Genomic DNA, 21,140 nt, shown 5'->3' with positions numbered 1-21,140 from the left:
GTAGTTAACCCTTCCCTGTCTCTACCCATCTGTCTGACTGTAGTTAACCCTTCCCTGTCTCTACCCATCTGTCTGACTGTAGTTAACCCTTCCCTGTCTCTACCCATCTGTCTGACTGTAGTTAACCCTTCCCTGTCTCTACCCATCTGTCTGACTGTAGTTAACCCTTCCCTGTCTCTACCCATATGTCTGACTGTAGTTAACCCCTCCCTGTCTCTACCCATCTGTCTGACTGTAGTTAACCCCTCCCTGTCTCTACCCTTCTGTCTGACTGTAGTTAACCCTTCCCTGTCTCTACCCATATGTCTGACTGTAGTTAACCCCTCCCTGTCTCTACCCATCTGTCTGACTGTAGTTAACCCTTCCCTGTCTCTACCCATCTGTCTGACTGTAGTTAACCCTTCCCTGTCTCTACCCATCTGTCTGACTGTAGTTAACCCTTCCCTGTCTCTATCCATCTATCTGACTGTAGTTAACCCCTCCCTGTCTCTACCCATCTGTCTGACTGTAGTTAACCCTTCCCTGTCTCTACCCATCTGTCTGACTGTAGTTAACCCTTCCCTGTCTCTATCCATCTATCTGACTGTAGTTAACCCTTCCCTGTCTCTACCCATATGTCTGACTGTAGTTAACCCCTCCCTGTCTCTACCCATCTGTCTGACTGTAGTTAACCCCTCCCTGTCTCTACCCTTCTGTCTGACTGTAGTTAACCCTTCCCTGTCTCTACCCATCTGTCTGACTGTAGTTAACCCTTCCCTGTCTCTATCCATCTATCTGACTGTAGTTAACCCCTCCCTGTCTCTACCCATCTGTCTGACTGTAGTTAACCCTTCCCTGTCTCTACCCTTCTGTCTGACTGTAGTTAACCCTTCCCTGTCTCTACCCTTCTGTCTGACTGTAGTTAACCCTTCCCTGTCTCTACCCATCTGTCTGACTGTAGTTAACCCCTCCCTGTCTCTACCCATCTGTCTGACTGTAGTTAACCCCTCCCTGTCTCTACCCATCTGTCTGACTGTAGTTAACCCCTCCCTGTCTCTACCCATCTGTCTGACTGTAGTTAACCCCTCCCTGTCTCTACCCATCTGTCTGACTGTATTTAACCCTTCCCTGTCTCTACCCATCTGTCTGACTGTAGTTAACCCTTCCCTGTCTCTACCCATCTGTCTGACTGTAGTTAACCCTTCCCTGTCTCTACCCTTCTGTCTGACTGTAGTTAACCCTTCCCTGTCTCTACCCATCTGTCTGACTGTAGTTAACCCTTCCCTGTCTCTACCCATCTGTCTGACTGTAGTTAACCCTTCCCTGTCTCTACCCATCTGTCTGACTGTAGTTAACCCTTCCCTGTCTCTACCCATCTGTCTGACTGTAGTTAACCCTTCCCTGTCTCTACCCATCTGTCTGACTGTAGTTAACCCTTCCCTGTCTCTACCCATCTGTCTGACTGTAGTTAACCCTTCCCTGTCTCTACCCATCTGTCTGACTGTAGTTAACCCTTCCCTGTCTCTACCCTTCTGTCTGACTGTAGTTAACCCTTCCCTGTCTCTACCCTTCTGTCTGACTGTAGTTAACCCTTCCCTGCCTCTACCCATATGTCTGACTGTAGTTAACCCTTCCCTGTCTCTACCCATCTGTCTGACTGTAGTTAACCCTTCCCTGTCTCTACCCTTCTGTCTGACTGTAGTTAACCCTTCCCTGTCTCTACCCATCTGTCTGACTGTAGTTAACCCTTCCCTGTCTCTACCCATCTGTCTGACTGTAGTTAACCCTTCCCTGTCTCTACCCATCTGTCTGACTGTAGTTAACCCTTCCCTGTCTCTACCCCAACCATTACCAGGTGTCTTCCCAGTAGCATTACCAGGTGTGTCCCCAGTAGCATTACCAGGTGTTTTCCCAGTAGCATTACCAGGTGTGTTCCCAGTAGCATTACCAGGTGTGTTCCCAGTAGCATTACCAGGTGTGTCCCCAGTAGCATTACCAGGTGTTTTCCCAGTAGCATTACCAGGTGTGTCCCCAGTAGCATTACCAGGTGTTTTCCCAGTAGCATTACCAGGTGTGTCCCCAGTAGCATTACCAGGTGTGTCCCCAGTAGCATTACCAGGTGTGTCCCCAGTAGCATTACCAGGTGTGTCCCCAGTAGCATTACCAGGTGTGTCCCCAGTAGCATTACCAGGTGTGTCCCCAGTAGCATTACCAGGTGTCTCCCCAGTAGCATTACCAGGTGTCTTCCCAGTAGCATTACCAGGTGTGTCCCCAGTAGCATTACCAGGTGTTTTCCCAGTAGCATTACCAGGTGTGTCCCCAGTAGCATTACCAGGTGTTTTCCCAGTAGCATTAGCAGGTGTGTCCCCAGTAGCATTACCAGGTGTAATTCTCACAGACAGAGAGAGAGATAAACAGAGAGAGAGAGAGAGAGATACACACAGAGACAGAGAGAGACACAGAGAGAGACACACACAGTAAGACAGAGACACACAGACAGAGAGAGAGATACACACACAGACACAGAGAGAGAGAAACACAGACAGACAGAGAGAGACACACACAGACAGAGAGACACACACACAGAGAGAGAGAGAGAGAGAGAGAGAGAGAGAGAGACACACACACAGACAGGGAGAGAGAGACACACACAGACAGAGAGAGAGAGACACACACAGATAGAGAGAGAGAGATACACACAGAGCGAGAGATACACACACACAGAGAGAGAGACACACACACAGAGAGAGAGAGAGAGAGAGAGAGAGAGAGACACACACACACACAAACTGCAAGGAGGCATGAGGACTGCAGATGAGGCCAGGGGAATAAATGTCAATGTCCGTACTGTGAGACGCCTAGGACAGCGCTACAGGGAGACAGGACGGACAACTGCCAGAGTTACACCAGGAACGCACAATCCCTCCATCGGTGCTCAGACTGTCTGCAATAAGCTGAGAGAGGCTGGACTGAGGGCTTGTAGGCCTGTTAAGGCAGGTCCTCACCAGACATCACCGGCAACAAAGTTACCTATGGGCACAAACCCACAGTGACTGGACCAGACAGGACTAGCAACAAGTGCTCTTCACTGACGAGTCGCGGTTTTGTCTCACCAGGGATGATGGTCAGATTCGCGTTTATCGTCGAAGGAATGAGCGTTACACCGAGGCCTGTACAGTGAGAGGAAGTATGTTTTTTTGCTGAGTTTATTTACAAAGGCCTTTTTACATCAGCAGATGTCACAAAGTGCTTACACAGAAACCCAGCCTAAAACCCCAAACAGCAAGCAATGCAGATGTAGAAGCACTACCTACTAATTTGCCAAAAGGCTGAGAGATGGGGGTTGAGAAATTAAACCAATCTCAAATTTCTAATTGGCACTCTAGAATGGGTATATCATTATTTGAAAGGTTTTGTAAATATTGCATATTTCTCCTACTCAACTCGATCACAACATGAAAGTGATGTTTTTATCCCTGTTAAAGAGGAGTCTAGCCTGGTCCCAGATCAGTCTTCTGTTTGGCATGACAACAACCATAGGAGACGGGTGCAGCCATAACAGATCTAGGACCAGCTAAAAAGGAGTCATATTCAGAACAAAGAAATTCCACCACCCCATTAGTAAGCCTGTGGACTTTGTACCACCTTATTGGTCAGTTAGAATCATTTATTGGCAAATGCGGGATGAAAATAAGGCATAAAATAACACGTGTTGAACAATGAGAAAGGTATAAAAGAAACCTGTACACTCAAAAGCTCCACCTTTAATAATTAACAAACGTTTCCATCCTGCCAGGCTCTTTGTCAGGTCATTCCACAGGGAGAGCACCACACCCATATCTATAGACTTAAGACAAGCACCAATGAGGGTGGGTCTATATATATTTAAATTGAAAAGGGTCAACACAAAAACTCTAAATAACAATACATTATATATATATATATAATACATTATATATATATATATATATATACATATAATGTATTGTTATTTAGAGTTTTTGTGTTGACCCTTTTCAATTTATATATATATATATATACACAGTCCCAGTCAAAAGTTTGGACACACCAACTCATTCAAGTTTTTTTTTTTTTTTTACATTGTAGAATAATAGTGAAGACATCAAAACTATGAAATAAAACATATGGAATCATGTAGTAACCCAAAAAAGTGTTAAACAAATCAAAATATATTTGAGATTCTTCGAAGTAGCCACCCTTTGCCTTGATGACAGCTTTGTACACTCTTGGCATTCCCTCAACCAGTATTTGTTTTAGGGGTTCGTTAGGGCAAATCAAGTCTAACATTTTAAAGTGGAAATGACAAACTTAGGAGCTTTATAAAACCTAGAATACACTACAAGGTTACATTTCCTGCTAGAAAATTCTCAGCAACATAAGAGTGATCAAATTAAGATTCTACATCTGTAGACAGTCGTCCTGGGTTACATTCTGGAATCTTTCAGACGTCCTGTTCAGCAACTCCTCCCCTTTGTTTGAAAACACTGGCACAGATCTCAGAGACGGGCCACTATTCCCAGGTAGTATACAAAAGCCCCCCTTGTCAAGTAAGATTTGCCCTGTGTGCCTTCTATGAATGCTTATACAGTTATAATTTTCCAGAAACAACAACAAAAATCTATATATATCACTACTGGTCAAAGGTTTTAGAAGACCCATTTACTCAAGGGGTTTTTCTTTATTTTTTTTACTAATTTCTACATTGTAGAATAATAGTGAAGACATCAAAACTATGAAGTAACACACATTTGGGTTCCAACCGCTGTCTTTGTGAGATGAACGGATGATCTCCGCATGTGTATTTCCCACCGTGAAGCATGGAGGAGGAGGTGTGATGGTGTAGGGGTGCTTTGCTGGTGACAATGTCTGTGATTTATTTAGAATTCAAGGCACACTTAACCAGCATGTATTCAACAGCATTCTGCTGCGAAACTCCATCCCATCTGGTTTGCGATTAGTGGGACTATCATTTGTTTTTCATCAGGACAATGACCCAACACACCTCCAGGCTGTGTAAGGGCTATTTTACCAAGAAGGAGAGTTATTGAGTGCTGCTTCAAATGACCTGGCCTCCACAATCCCCTGATGTCAACCAAATTGAGATGGTTTGGGATGAGTCGGACCGCACAGTGAAGGAAAAGCAGCCAACAAGTGCTCAGAATATGTGGAAACCTTTTCAAGACTGTTGGAAAAGCATTCCAGGTGACGCTGGAGAGAATACCAAGAGTGTGCAAAGCTGTCATCAAGGCAAAGGGTGGCTATTTGAAGAATCTCAAATATAAAATATATTTGGATTAGTTTAACACTTTTTTGGATACTACATGATTCCATATGTTTTATTTCATAGTTTTGATGTCTTAACTATTATTCTACAATGTAAAAAATAGTAAAAATAAAGAAAAACCCTGGAATGTTTAGGTGTTCTAAAACTTTTGACCGGTAGTGTATATATAGTTTTGGTGTTGCCCCTTTCAACTTAAACATGTATAGACCCACCCTAATTGGTGCTTGTCTTGTCTCTATAAATATGGGTGTGGTACTCTCCTGGTGAAACGTTGTTTGTATATTAATAAAGTTACTGTTAAAGTCTCTATTTCTTTAATACTGACTTTGGCCTTGCATCCCACTAAAGTTTGAGTTTGATCACACTTGACAATGAGAGAGGACCATGGGAACCTTGCGATCGGTATCTATGGGAACCTTGCGATCGGTATCTATGGGAACCTTGCGATCGGTATCTATGGGAACCTTGCGATCGGTATCTAAGGGAACCTTGCGATCGGTATCTAAGGGAACCTTGCGATCGGTATCTAAGGGAACCTTGCGATCGGTATCTATGGGAACCTTGCGATCGGTATCCATGGGAACCTTGCGATCGGTATCTATGGGAACCTTGCGATCGGTATCTATGGGAACCGTTTACATAGCAAGACGGGCCCTGTACGAAATCCCTGATTGATTCCTTCATGGATTAACCATGTCTTCCACACTGTCAAACCCAAGCTACGGACATATTGGTCTCCCTTGACAGACACAAAACCTGAAGGCTGCCATACTCTTATGTTGATGGTTTCAGAATGAATCTCTCCAGTAATAAGTCAACTCCTACTACCATCTATGCATCTTCTGTAATCAGCATAACCGTTCTAAATACATTATCCAGGTATTTATGTTGTCATTGCGATAACTTATTAATGCCGATGCTTAGAAAGAGATGTGGTCAAAAATGGAACCTTCCGCTCCTTCCCATTGCTTATTTACAGTCCTTACTAGTGGGCTATCTTCATTGTGTGTGTGTGTGTGTGTGTGTGTGTGTTCATGCTTTCTATGGAGGCCCTATAAATGGTCCCTGCCCAACACACAAACAGCCTCAGCGGCTTGGCAACTCAGCCGCCATCAGATCAACTTCTTTAGATTGGATACTGACTGGGCTGAATGCCATATTCAACCACTCCCCTCAAACTTACTACACTCCCCATTTAATTCAACTGCCGATTGGTAAATACATTCCAATGCATGGCAAGGGCATTCCCCACACAACACCATCACAGGTCACAGTGTTGGAGACATTCTAGAATGTCTCATGGAAACGGTTCTATTGTTCAAGGATGAAAAGAGATTCATTGGCGGGTTTCTGGCAGCCGAGATCTTTCTTATTGACCAAAACCCAACACTGAGATTACACAGATTAAAGCTTTGCATTATTGTGAGGCCTGGTGTTTGAAGGTGAAGTAAGGACAGGTGTGACAACACCAATGAAAGAAGGGAAAACAAGTGAGAAAGTGAGTTGGTCATATTTATCAAGAAGTTATTATCTGCTCTATAAAATATGAACGTGCCAGTGTCATTCAGTCATTCAGTCCGCTGTCTACTAGTTGTTAGTTTGCCTGCTAGTTTCTCTATAGAATATAAACACACACATTACAAAGGGGGACCATTAATTATTTGTGAGACGACTGGAATTCTGTTGTTGTATTTTTAGCAGAATGTTACTGCCAGAGCCAATCTGATACGGCTTACAGAATATTTCAATCATCGCTCAGTACATTCGAGAAAGACAGACGGACGAATAAACCTATCCGTGTCCAATCCGATAAGAGGGTGTTGGTGCAGCCCAGGGCTGGAGGAGTGTAGTGTCTCTCTCTCTCTCTCAACTGAGGGCTGCCTGGAAGGCCTCCACCCTGCTCTGCTGCAGAGAAAGAGAGGGGAGAAACACCTTTTCAGACGGTGATCGCATGGTCTCTAGTAACAAACAGACCAACCACCATTCACCCTCTCTGGAGCAAATTGTTTTCCTTGGCCAAGGCTAGCCTGAGTAGCACTGCTCTGCTGCTGAGAGACCATATTGTTCCATTGCTACTTTGAGCAGACTACCCCGCCACACAAACCTCACCCCCCCCCTCTTCATTTCGACATTCATCCAGCCAACCCCCTTTGCAGTTTGCACATATACCCGGCAACTGTATCAGTGTGACAGAAAAAGAGGAGAAAGAAATTAAATAATGTAGTAAAAAAAAACTACAAGAGGAGAAAGAGAAGATGAAAAAGGCAGCGTCACTTGAAAACAGACGATAATGCTGTAGTCCCTCAGGAGGAAAAGAGCGTTTTGGCTGTGTTCCCTGGCTGAGAGCTGGCTACGTTACAGCGCTGGGCCAGTAGGTTGGATAGAACACATGGCTGCTGGCGGAACACTCAGAACACAACGCAGCTCCATTCCAGAACCCACAATCACAGATACATACACACAGACAACAAACCCAAAGAAACAGATTTGTTTAGACTTGAAATTAGGTTGTAACATTAATCTTTGACTAGACTACATGTTGATGTTCAGCACATGTGTTTATCAGGAGTCAAAAAGGCTTATGTTATTGACGTATACTCATCAGACATTCAATAACTAAATATTTGGCAAACTAAAAAGCCTGCTGTGAGTAGAATGAGATATTTTTTTTAAACAGGTTATTTTGATAAACATGAGAAACTTCAGTGAAAAAAACACACTGATTCTCCATGCATGAGTGAGAACTAAAGATGTCGGTCAAGGAGGCTAGACCTGGGTTCAAATACTACTCAAAATCATTTCAAATACTTAATATGTGCTTAATTAAGCTTTCCTGTTGCAATGGAACCAATAGAACAGTCATAAATCTGCAAAAATTTGATTTGATTTGAAACTCCGCCCATCTGGCGTTCCAGGCAGAGAAGTAAATAAAAAAAGATTTCAAAGATTTCAAATAGTATTTGAACCCAGGTAAGGAGGCCAGCCCTTGAAACCGCAGATCGTTGGCTGACCGTTTTTTTTTTTATGAGCAGAGTCGCTCTCTTGATTTCCCCCCAAACTAAACTTCACTTCTCCTGCTAACAATTAGTCTCCAGAAGGCTATTTGTCAAATGTTTTGTACCAATCAGTTTCCACCCGTCAGCTACCCAGCTCGCATTACAATTGGGACGTTTCCTGCTATAAGGAAAAAAACAAGTCCCTCAAAGGAATAGTAAGACTAAACAGCTTCTTAAAAACCATACGAGTACCAACACGGTGTCTATGTATTCAGTGCCATTGGTGGAAGGGAGGACTACAAACCTTGAATTGAAGCATATGTAAACATAAACAACAACAATAGGTCGGAATCCTCCTCCTTGGTGAGAAGTTCCACATTCTAAGACGTTCTATTAAGTCTGCTGTGTCTCACATCTCATATATAACTGTATCTGGGGGCTGGTTGCATTGGGGAGGGAGGGAGGGACAATAGCTTAATCATCATATAGTAGAGTGTTGATTTTTAGGTGTGAGATTGTACAGAATGCTCCTGGTGTGAAGAAATATGATGAGCTAACCTATTCAATACAATAGTGAGATGTACAGAAGGCTCCTGGTGTGAAGAAATATGATGAGCTAACCTATTCAATACAATAATGAGATGTACAGAAGGCTCCTGGTGTGAAGAAATATGATGAGCTAACCTATTCAATACAATAATGAGATGTACAGAAGGCTCCTGGTGTGAAGAAATATGATGAGCTAACCTATTCAATACAATAATGAGATGTACAGAAGGCTCCTGGTGTGAAGAAATATGATGAGCTAACCTATTCAATACAATAATGAGATGTACAGAAGGCTCCTGGTGTGAAGAAATATGATGAGCTAACCTATTCAATACAATAATGAGATGTACAGAAGGCTCCTGGTGTGAAGAAATATGATGAGCTAACCTATTCAATACAATAGTGAGATGTACAGAAGGCTCCTGGTGTGAAGAAATATGATGAGCTAACCTATTCAATACAATAGTGAGATGTACAGAAGGCTCCTGGTGTGAAGAAATATGATGAGCTAACCTATTCAATACAATAGTGAGATGTACAGAAGGCTCCTGGTGTGAAGAAATATGATGAGCTAACCTATTCAATACAATAGTGAGATGTACAGAAGGCTCCTGGTGTGAAGAAATATGATGAGCTAACCTATTCAATACAATAGTGAGATGTACAGAAGGCTCCTGGTGTGAAGAAATATGATGAGCTAACCTATTCAATACAATAATGAGATGTACAGAAGGCTCCTGGTGTGAAGAAATATGATGAGCTAACCTATTCAATACAATAATGAGATGTACAGAATAGCTGACATGTACAGCGCCTCCAGACAGTATTCACACCCCTTGACTTGTTCCACATTTTTGTTGTGTTACAAGGTGGGATTTCAAATGGGTTCAATTGCGATGTTGTGTCACTGGCCTACACACAATACCCCATAATGTCAAAGTGGAATTATGTTTGTAGAAATTCTTACAAATGAATTAAAAATGAAAATCTGAAATGTCTTAGTATTCAACCCCTTTGTTATGGCAAAGCTTAAATAGGTACAAGAGTAAAAATGTGCTTACCAAGTCACATAATAAGTTGCATGGACTCGCTCTGTGTGCAATAACGGTGTTTAATAGGATTTTTTAAATGACTACCTCATCTCTGTACCCCACACATACAGGTAACTCAGTCGAACAGTGAATTTCAAACACAGATTCAACAACAACAAAGACCAGGGTGGTTTTCCAATGTCTCGCAAAGAGGTAGATAAGTAATTACACTTTGGTTGTCTCAATACACCCAGTCATGACAAAGATACAGGCGTCCTTTCTAACTCAGTAGCCGGAGAGGAAGGAAACCGTTCAGGGATTTCACCATGAGGCCAAATGTGACTTTAAGAGTTTAGAGTTTAATGGCTGTAATAGGAGAAAACTGAGGATGGATCAACAACATTGTAGTTACTCCACAATACTATACTAAATGACAGTGAAAAGAAGTCTGTATAGAATCATTTAAAAAAGACAAAACATGCATCCTGTTTGCAACAAGGCACTAAAGTAAAACTGAAAAAAATTGTGGTAAAAAAATGAATTTTATGTCCATAAATACAAAGCGTTATGTTTGGGGCAAATCCAACACAACACATCACTGAGTACCACTCTTCATATGTTAAAGCAGGTGCTGGCGTCATTATGTTATGGGTATGCTTGTCGTCGTCAAGGACTGGAGGTTTGTTTGTATAAAAAGAAACGGAATAGAGCTAAGCAAGCACAGGCAAAATCCTAGAGGAAAACATGGTTCAGTCAGCTTTCAACAGACACTGGGAGACAAATTCACCTTTCAGCAAGACAATAACTTAAAAAACACTGGAGTTGCTTACCAAGATGACATTGAACGTTCCGGAGTGGCCTAGTTACAGTTTTGACTTAAATCAGCTTGAATATCTAAGGCAAGACCTGAAAATGGCTATCTAGCAATGAGCAACAACCAACTTGAAATCAGCTTAAAGAATTTTTCACAAATATTGTGCAATCCAGGTGTGCAAAGCTCTTATAGACTTACCCAGAAAGACTCACAGCTGTAATCGCTCTTATAGACTTACCCAGAAAGACTCACAGCTGTAATCGCTCTTAGAGACTTACCCAGAAAGACCCACAGCTGTAATCGCTCTTATAGACTTACCCAGAAAGACCCACAGCTGTAATCGCTCTTAGACTTACCCAGAAAGACCCACAGCTGTAATCGCTCTTATAGACTTACCCAGAAAGACTCACAGCTGTAATTGCTCTTATAGACTTACCCAGAAAGACCCACAGCTGTAATCGCTCTTATAGACTTACTCAGAAAGACTCACAGCTGTAATCACTGACATTTATTAACTCGGGGGTGTGAATACTTATTTAAATTAGATGTTTCATTTAATTTTCAATATTATTTGCTAAATATTCTAAAAACATGTTTTCACTTTGTCATTCTGTGGGATTGTGGGTAGATGCATCAAATGTGTTTTTGTGTGTTTTTTTTTTAACCTATTTTGAATTCCGTCTGTAACACAACAAAATGTGGAATAAGTAAAGGGGTATGAATACTCTCTGAAGGCTCTGTACGTGTGTGAATGAATGGTACCCAGACCGCCAGAGGCCCTCAGGTAATTTGAACCATAACCAGCTACTCTTCATGCTTTTCTGTATTCTAAAGTAATTTAACACACTACACTACTTACAGGCAGGTCTACAGAGTAGAGGTCGACCGATTAATCGACCTCTACTACAGAGCCTTCGGAAAGAATTCATATCCATTGACTTATTACACATTTTACTGTGTTACAGGATGTACCCCATAATGACAAAGTGAAAACATGTTTTTAGAAATGTTTGCAAATTTTATTGAAAATTAAATACAGAAATCTAATTTACATAAGTATTCACAACCCTGAGTCAATACTTTGTAGAAACACCTTTGGCGGAGATTACAGCTTTGAGCCGTCTTGGGTATTGGGTCTGTATCAGCTTTGAGTCGTCTGGATTCGGAGATTTTCTCCCATTCTTTCTTGCAGATCTTCAGGCCCAGTACATCACTGGGGCCAAGCTTCCTGCCAACCAGGATCTCTATACCAGGCAGTGTCAGAGGAAGGTCCTAAATCATGTCAAAGACTCCAGCCACCCTGCTACCGCACGGCAAGCAGTACCAGAGCGCCAAGTCTAGGTCCAAGAGGCTTTTAAACAGCTTTTATCCCCAAGCCATAAGACTCCTGAACATCTAATCAAATGGCTAAATTGCATTGACCCCCCCCCCCCTCCCTCTTTTACACTCCTGCCACTCTGTCATTTTAATAACTCTACCTACATGTACATATTACCTCAATTAACCGATGCCCCCTCACATTGACTCTGTACCGGTACCCCCCTGTATAAAGTCTCGCTATTGTTATTTTACTGCTGCTCTTTAATTACTTGTTACTTTATTTATTATTCTTATTTTTAAACTGCATGGTTGGTTAGGGGCTTGTAAGTAAGCATTTCACAGTAAGGTCTACACCTGTTTTATTCGACACGTGACTAATAACATTGTATTTGATGGTGTTAGATGAGTGATAAGCTGTGCCTGGTTTTCTCCAGACATTGATCTTTGTATTCAGGACAAATAGTAACATTTTTGTCTCATCAGACAACAAAATCTTTTGCCTTATGATCTCAGAGGTTTAATTTACGTGCCTTTTTACAAACTCCAGGCGTGCAGTACTGTGCCTTTTTACAAACTCCAGGCATGCTGTAATGTGCCTTTTTACAAACTCCAGGCGTGCTGTAATGTGCCTTTTTACAAACTCCAGGCATGCTGTAATGTGCCATTTTACAAACTCCAGGCGTGCTGTAATGTGCCTTTTTACAAACTCCAGGCGTGCAGTACTGTGCCTTTTTACAAACTCCAGGCGTGCTGTAATGTGCCTTTTTACAAACTCCAGGCGTGCTGTAATGTGCCCTTTTACAAACTCCAGGCGTGCAGTACTGTGCCTTTTTACAAACTCCAGGCGTGCTGTAATGTGCCTTTTTACAAACTCCAGGCGTGCAGTACTGTGCCTTTTTACAAACTCCAGGCGTGCTGTAATGTGCCTTTTTACAAACTCCAGGCGTGCTGTAATGTGCCTTTTTACAAACTCCAGGCGTGCGGTAATGTGCCTTTTTACAAACTCCAGGCGTGCTGTAATGTGCCTTTTTCTCGGGTGTGGCTTCCGCCACTCTAAAATGCAAAACATGTCAAAGGTGCATATGTGTGTGCAAATTTGAGATTTTTGGTTATGGTGTGTGCAAATTTGAGATTTTTGGTTACTGTGTGTGCAAATTTGAGATTTTTGGTTACTGTGTGTGCAAATTTGAGATACACTGTTTAGTCAAATTGTAGTGACATCAAGGAAAATAACAGAAAATTGGATGCACCTGAGCTCAATCAGGAGTGCCATCGCAAAGGCATGCGGATACGTATGTAAATAAGATATTTCTGTATTTCATTAGCACATTATTTATTTTTCACTTTTTCATTATGTGTTAGTGTGTGTAGACGGGTGAAGAGGGAAAACAAGGATTTGATCCATGTTGAATTCAGGCTGTAACAACAGAATGTAGAATAAGTCAAGAAAGGATTTGATCCATGTTGAATTCAGGCTGGAACAACAGAATGTAGAATAAGTCAAGAAAGGATTTGATCCATGTTGAATTCAGGCTGGAACAACAGAATGTAGAATAAGTCAAGAAAGGATTTGATCCATGTTGAATTCAGGCTGGAACAACAGAATGTAGAATAAGTCAAGCGGAATAGTTCCTGAAGTCTCTGTATACTCCACTGAGGTGACCGTCTTCTGTAGGTTACTGTGGACTGGAGTACCCAGCAGCAAACATCGCCGCAGTTCTCTTGTAAATCACAACTTTGAAAGAAACGCAGTTAAAAACCTCATACTGCTCTGGGAATTGATTCAAAAATATTCCTCAGGCATTCTTGCTCTATCATTCCCTCCCCCCTCTCCCCTTCCCTCTCTCTCCCCTTCCCTCTCTCTCCCCTTCCCTCCCACTCCACCCATTCCCCCCTCTCCTCTTCCCTCTCTCTCCCCTTCCCTCTCTCTCCCCTTCCCTCCCACTCCACCATTCCCCCCTCTCCACTTCCCTCTCTCTCCCCTTCCCTCTCTCTCCCCTTCCCTCCCACTCCACCATTCCCCCCTCTCTCTCCCCTCCTCTCCCCTCCTCTCCCCTCCCTCCCTCCCTCCCACTCCACCATTCCCCCTCTCCTCTTCCCTCTCTCTCCCCTTCCCTCTCTCTCCCCTTCCCTCCCACTCCACCATTCCCCCTCTCCACTTCCCTCTCTCTCCCCTTCCCTCTCTCTCCCCTTCCCTCCCACTCCACCATTCCCCCCTCTCTCTCCCCTCCTCTCCCCTCCTCTCCCCTCCCTCCCTCCCTCCCTCTCACCTCCCTCTCTTGCCCAAGCCTCCATTATGGGATAAAGGTTACTAACAGTTACTGGCGTGGTGGCAGAAGCGTTTATTCCCCTAGAAAGTGTCCAACTGTCACAGCAGAAATGGGTCACAGGTGTGTGGACATTAATCTGAAGGCAATAATGGTCCTGCACTGGGGAGAGGTCACTGAGGAAGAGGAACTCAAACCTGTTCCTATTGAAGCCCCAGACAGAATTGGCTCTCTCCACTCCCATTAATTTCAGTCTGAGAGTGTGCTTAAGCTATTAGACAGCGTCGGAGATCCTATAGCCTAGAGCCCAGTAAGGGAGAGGATAATTTCTTTCTTTCTTTCTTTCTTTCTTTCTTTCTTTCTTTCTTTCTTTCTTTCTTTCTTTCTTTCTTTCTTTCTTTCTTTCTTTCTTTCTTTCTTTCTTTCTTTCTTTCTTTCTTTCTTTCTTTCTTTCTTTCTTTCTTTCTTTCTTTCTTTCTTTCTTTCTTTCTTTCTTTCTTTCTTTCTTTCTTTCTTTCTTTCTTTCTTTCTTTCTTTCTTTCTTTCTTTCTTTCTTTCTTTCTTTCTTTCTTTCTTTCTTTCGAGTGATGAATTGAAACCTGCTTGGGATTGGGTGGTGGTTTCATTGGGCATTGTCACATTATAGAACGCACTCTAGAATGGCCCTCACAAAAGGACTTACTTGGCTGCTGGATATCAGGGTAGATTCTAGCCCTGGTAGAACATGAATACAGGAGACGAGAAGCATTGACGTTTCACAACTGGCCTCTATCCACTACAGACACATAACATTTCATCTGTAGATATCGATTTGCATTTGAGACTTTTGAAAAATGAAATACAACATGTGCATTGTGGGAAGAGGGAAAGCATAGCACAGAGACAAAGATGGCTACATTAAAGGTTTCAAGCAGCATGAGCTAGCCACATTATCCATTAGAGTCCACCCAAAACGGTGCGTGGCAAATTCTGACTGGAACAAAGATGGAGATTGCGGATGCAGAGGCCTTTTGACTGTTCAAGGACATCTGGGCCGGGCTACTAGAGCAGATTCTGCTCTCACTGTTCCTCTAATGGCATTAGGGCTGTGACGGTTATGGGATTTTGGAGAACGATATTTGACCAGCCAAATGACCACGGTCTCTGAAGAGACAGAGGGATGGAGGTGAAGAGACACAGAGGGATGGAGGTGAAGAGACACAGAGGGATGGAGGTGAAGAGACACAGAGGGATGGAGGTGAAGAGACACAGAGGGATGGAGGTGAAGAGGGATGGAGGTGAAGAGACACAGAGGGATGGAGGTGAAGAGACACAGAGGGATGGAGGTGAAGAGACACAGAGGGATGGAGGTGATCAATGAGCCATCCAGTGATGCCAATAAATATATCAATATGATCACTGTTCCTAGTATGATGATGCAGGTGATGATGCAGGTGTAATGAAGACCTTCCTTGGTTCATCAAAATACAGTCGATCCTAACAGAGATATATTCACGTTAATGGTGTAAAAGAGACAAGTCATGTGAAAGCCAAATCAATAATCCATCAATTAACAAATATTTAAATAAACCTGTGTGTGTGTGTGTGTGTGTGTGTGTGTGTGTGTGTGTGTGTGTGTGTGTGTGTGTGTGTGTGTGTGTGTGTGTGTATTGTAGTTTTACAAAGAGCACTAAATGGATGTCAGCCATCTACTGTCTAAAGGAGAAATAATGCCTCACGTAGAGGCTCGGTAACACTGGGATATTTTTTATTTTTTTATTTTATCTTTATTTAACTAGGCAAGTCAGTTAAGAACATATTCTTATTTTCACTGAGGGTCTAGGAACAGTGGGTTCGTCACTTTTAATTCATATTACTAAACCCACTACAACTCACATCGCCTATCTTACCTCATCAGCACAGCAGGTATTTATAGGGTAGTATCATTATGTTACCTCCTTAGCATAGCAGGTATTTATAGGGTAGTTACATGATGTTACCTCATTAGCATAGCAGGTATTTATAGGGTAGTTACATGATGTTACCTCATTAGCATAGCAGGTATTTATAGGGTAGTTACATGATGTTACCTCATCAGCATAGCAGGTATTTATAGGGTAGTGACATGATGTTACCTCATCAGCATAGCAGGTATTTATAGGGTAGTATCATTATGTTACCTCATTAGCATAGCAGGTATTTATAGGGTAGTGTCATGATGTTACCTCATTAGCATAGCAGGTATTTATAGGGCAGTGACATGATGTTACCTCATCAGCATAGCAGGTATTTATAGGGTAGTATCATTATGTTACCTCATCAGCATAGCAGGTATTTATAGGGTAGTATCATTATGTTACCTCATCAGCATAGCAGGTATTTATAGGGTAGTATCATTATGTTACCTCATTAGCATAGCAGGTCTTTATAGGGTAGTATCATTATGTTACCTCATCAGCATAGCAGATCTTTATAGGGTAGTATCATTATGTTACCTCATTAGCATAGCAGGTATTTATAGGGTAGTATCATTATGTTACCTCATCAGCATAGCAGGTATTTATAGGGTAGTATCATTATGTTACCTCATTAGCATAGCAGGTCTTTATAGGGTAGTATCATTATGTTACCTCATCAGCATAGCAGGTCTTTATAGGGTAGTATCATTATGTTACCTCATTAGCATAGCAGGTATTTATAGGGTAGTATCATTATGTTACCTCATCAGCATTGCAGGTATTTATAGGGTAGTATCATTATGTTACCTCATCAGCATAGCAGGTATTTATAGGGTAGTTTCATTATGTTACCTCATCAGCATAGCAGGTATTTATAGGGTAGTATCATTATGTTACCTCATTAGCATAGCAGGTATTTATAGGGTAGTATCATTATGTTACCTCATCAGCATAGCAGGTCTTTATAGGGTAGTATCATTATGTTACCTCATCAGCATAGCAGGTATGTATAGGTAGTGACATGATGTTACCTCATCAGCATAGCAGGTATTTATAGGGTAGTATCATTATGTTACCTCATCAGCATAGCAGGTATTTATAGGGTAGTATCATTATGTTACCTCATCAGCATAGCAGGTATTTATAGGGTAGTATCATTATGTTACCTCATCAGCATAGCAGGTATTTATAGGGTAGTATCATTATGTTACCTCATCAGCATAGCAGGTCTTTATAGGGTAGTATCATTATGTTACCTCATCAGCATAGCAAGTATTTATAGGGTAGTATCATTATGTTACCTCATCAGCATAGCAGGTATGTATAGGTAGTGACATGATGTTACCTCATCAGCATAGCAGGTATTTATAGGGTAGTATCATTATGTTACCTCATCAGCATAGCAGGTATTTATAGGGTAGTGTCATGATGTTACCTCATCAGCATAGCAGGTATTTATAGGGTAGTATCATTATGTTACCTCATTAGCATAGCAGGTATTTATAGGGTAGTATCATTATGTTACCTCATTAGCATAGCAGGTATTTATAGGGAAGTGTCATGATGTTACCTCATCAGCATAGGAGGTATGTATAGGTAGTGTCATTATGTTACCTCATTATCATAGGAGGTATTTATAGGGTAGTATCATTATGTTACCTCATCAGCATAGGAGGTATTTATAGGGTAGTATCATTATGTTACCTCATCAGCATAGGAGGTATTTATAGGGTAGTATCATTATGTTACCTCATTAGCATAGCAGGTATTTATAGGGTAGTATCATTATGTTACCTCATCAGCATAGCAGGTATTTATAGGGAAGTGTCATGATGTTACCTCATCAGCATAGGAGGTATGTATAGGTAGTGTCATGATGTTACCTCGTCAGCATAGCAGGTATGTATAGGTAGTGACATGATGTTACCTCATCAGCATAGCAGGTATTTATAGGGTAGTATCATTATGTTACCTCATCAGCATAGCAGGTATTTATAGGGTAGTATCATTATGTTACCTCGTCAGCATAGCAGGTATTTATAGGGTAGTATCATTATGTTACCTCATTAGCATAGCAGGTATTTATAGGGTAGTGACATGATGTTACCTCATCAGCATAGCAGGTATGTATAGGTAGTGACATGATGTTACCTCATTAGCATAGCAGGTATGTATAGGTAGTGACATGATGCACCTGCAAAGAGATGTGCGAGTTCCTTTTGAATTTTTTTTTTAAATAAACCGCTTGTGAAATCAATGTGGTACAAACATGGTAATTTACAATACTGATCATCTATACAGCTACAATCCTTGGGCTGAGGATGAGGATAACATTATTAAATAGCTTTAATGCTGCAATGCATTATGAATCTATTTGATGTACAGTATATGTATTGAATCACTGCAGTGTAAGGCCTACATGATTGTACACATTAAAGCCATATGCAGATTCCTGTAACAGCACTTTAAAGGTGACGTATTGTATAGTTTAACAGATTCCTGGAGAATGACCTCCAACCAAAGATCCCTGGGTAATGACCTCAGACCAACAATTGCTGGGTAATGACCTCAAACCAAACATCCTTGAGGAATGACTGCAATCAATCAAACACCAATCTTACAATACTCCCTGCGTACAGGTAGAAAGAAGTTGAGCTTGCGCACCTACCGGACACGCACACACGCACACGCGCACACACACACAGTGAAATGGCTAGCTATTTAGCGGTCGTAGTTATGCTAATTCATGAGCGTGGATGTGTTCTGAGGGTCCCTGTGTCCTGAGGGTCCCTGTGTTCTAAGTGTCATCCAGTAAGGAACAGTGACAGGAATGGAAGACACACACACACACACACACACACACACCCTATCAATGCATCCATCCACCCACCACACACACAGTCTGTCTTACCTGACGTTGGGCACATCGATGCTGGATGACACCACCTTGCGTTTCTGCTCCAGCAGGGAGACAGAGCGGGTGTGGTCCCTCTCTGGACCCTCAAGGGGGCGCCCCGTCCTCCTACCGTCTGCTCCCCGCTCCCCCTTCAACGCCTCTGGGCTCAGGGAGTTGGCCTCCCCCTTCTGGGCCTCCATGGTCTGGCTCTGCAGAGGAGCCCCGTTCCCCCGGCCGTTCCAGACGCTCTGCTGCAGAGGGATACAGGTATGACTGGGTTACTACAGAGACATGTACAGTAGGCTGACTCGTAAAGACTGGGACTCTGGGAGTAAAGGTCACCTGACATTTTAACCACCCAGGCCCTGCTTTTCATTGGATAGGCATATAGTAGCCCATGTGCCATTTGGTACAGCCTTAACCACAATGCAGTGCACACACACTCATTCCAGCTAATACTCACGTTTCCAGACAGTTTGTAGTGTTGCTAGTGTTGAGCCTTCAACAGGATGTACGTTAATGAGTCTTTCACTTTTACAATGTGGGATTTATTTTTTGTGCTTCCACAGACATCACCCAAGCAGAGGCGGAGGTGTTGCTAACATATACGCTAGCAAATTTCTATTTATTTTAAAAGATGATTGCATTTTCGTCTTTTGAGCTTCTCGTCATGAAATCTATGCAGCCTACTCAATCACTTTCATAGCCACTGTTTACAGGCCTCCTGGGTCGTATACAGCGTTCCTCACTGAGTTCCCTGACTTCCTATCAGACCTTGTAGTCATGGCAGATATAAAAACAATTGTGACTTTAATATTCACATGGGAAAAGACCACAGACCCACTCCAAAAGGCTTTCGGAGCCATCAGACTCAGTGGGTTTGTCCAACATGTCTCTCATGACCTCCTCACTGCTAGTCATACTCTGGAACTAGTTTTGTCGCGTGGAATAAATATTGTGGATCTTAATGTTTTTCCTCATAATCCTGGACTATCGGACCACCATTTTATTATGTTTGCAATCGCAACAAATAATCTGCTCAGACCCCAACCAAGGATCATCAAAAGCCGTGCTATAAATTCTCGGACAACCCAAAGATTCCTAGATGCCCTTCCAGGCTCGGAGTACAACATCAAGTTAACCACCTAACTGAGGAACTAAATGTAATATTGCGTAATACCCTAGATGCAGTCGCATCCCTAAAAACAAAAAACATTTGTCCTAAGAAATTTGCTCCCTGGTATACAGAAAATACCTGAGCCCTGAAGCAAGCTTCCAGAAAATTGGAATGGAAATGGCGCTACAACAAACTGGAAGTCTTCCTACTAGCTTGGAAAGACAGTACCGTGCAGTATCGAAGAGCCCTCACTGCTGCTCGATCATCCTGTTTTTCCAACTTAATTGAGGAGAATAAGATTCTGTCGCAAAGCTAACTAAAAAGCAGCATTCCCCAAGAGAGGACAGCTTTCACTTCGGCAGTGATAAATTCAGTGACATCTTGGACAAAAAGACCATGACTCCTCCATAAACCTGCGTATTTCTCCAAACCTCAGTCGTCCTGAGTCTGCACAACACTGCCAGGACCTATGATCAAAGGAAACACTCAAGTTTTTTAATACAATATCTCTTGATACATTGATGAAAATAGTCATAGCCTCTAAACCTTCCAAGCTGCACACTGGACCCAACTAAACTACTGAAAGTAGAGGTCGACCGGTTATGATTTTTCAACGCCGATACAGATTATCGGAGGACCAAAAAAGCCGATACCGATTAATTGGACGATTTTTTATATTTTTTATTTGTAATAATGACAATTACAACAATACTGAATGAACACTTATTTTAACTTAATATAATACATCAATCAAATCAATTTAGCCTCAAATAAATAATGAAACATGTTCAATTTGGTTTAAATAATGCAAAAACAAAGTGTTGGAGAAGAAAGTAAAAGTGCAATATGTGCTATGTAAGAATGCTAACATTTCAGTTCCTTGTTCAGAACATGAGAACATATGAAAGCTGGTGGTTCCTTTTAACATG

The 21,140-nt window shown here is 42.1% G+C and overlaps 1 protein-coding gene across 3 annotated transcripts in view; it reads right to left on the bottom strand.

Moving 5' to 3' along the window:
* LOC135549575 (zinc finger protein 704-like) overlaps window positions 1-21,140 on the bottom strand; it is a 117,573-nt gene that overhangs the window by 83,622 nt on the left and 12,811 nt on the right. For 2 of the 3 annotated variants that reach the window (XR_010456988.1, XM_064979658.1), the window contains exon 2: window positions 19,110-19,345. Coding sequence is in view for 2 of the 3 variants with exons in the window: in XM_064979658.1 (XP_064835730.1) it covers window positions 19,110-19,345 (236 nt within the window). In the remaining variant the exon portion in view is untranslated. The remainder of the gene's footprint in view (window positions 1-19,109; window positions 19,346-21,140) is intronic. The other variant, XM_064979659.1, reaches the window with a different exon arrangement.

This window comes from Oncorhynchus masou, chromosome 12 (assembly GCF_036934945.1).
Source record: "Oncorhynchus masou masou isolate Uvic2021 chromosome 12, UVic_Omas_1.1, whole genome shotgun sequence".
NCBI classification, from domain to species: domain Eukaryota; kingdom Metazoa; phylum Chordata; class Actinopteri; order Salmoniformes; family Salmonidae; genus Oncorhynchus; species Oncorhynchus masou.
The sequence above is the reverse complement of the archived record's forward strand: the minus strand, read 5'-3'. Positions and strand labels throughout refer to the sequence as shown.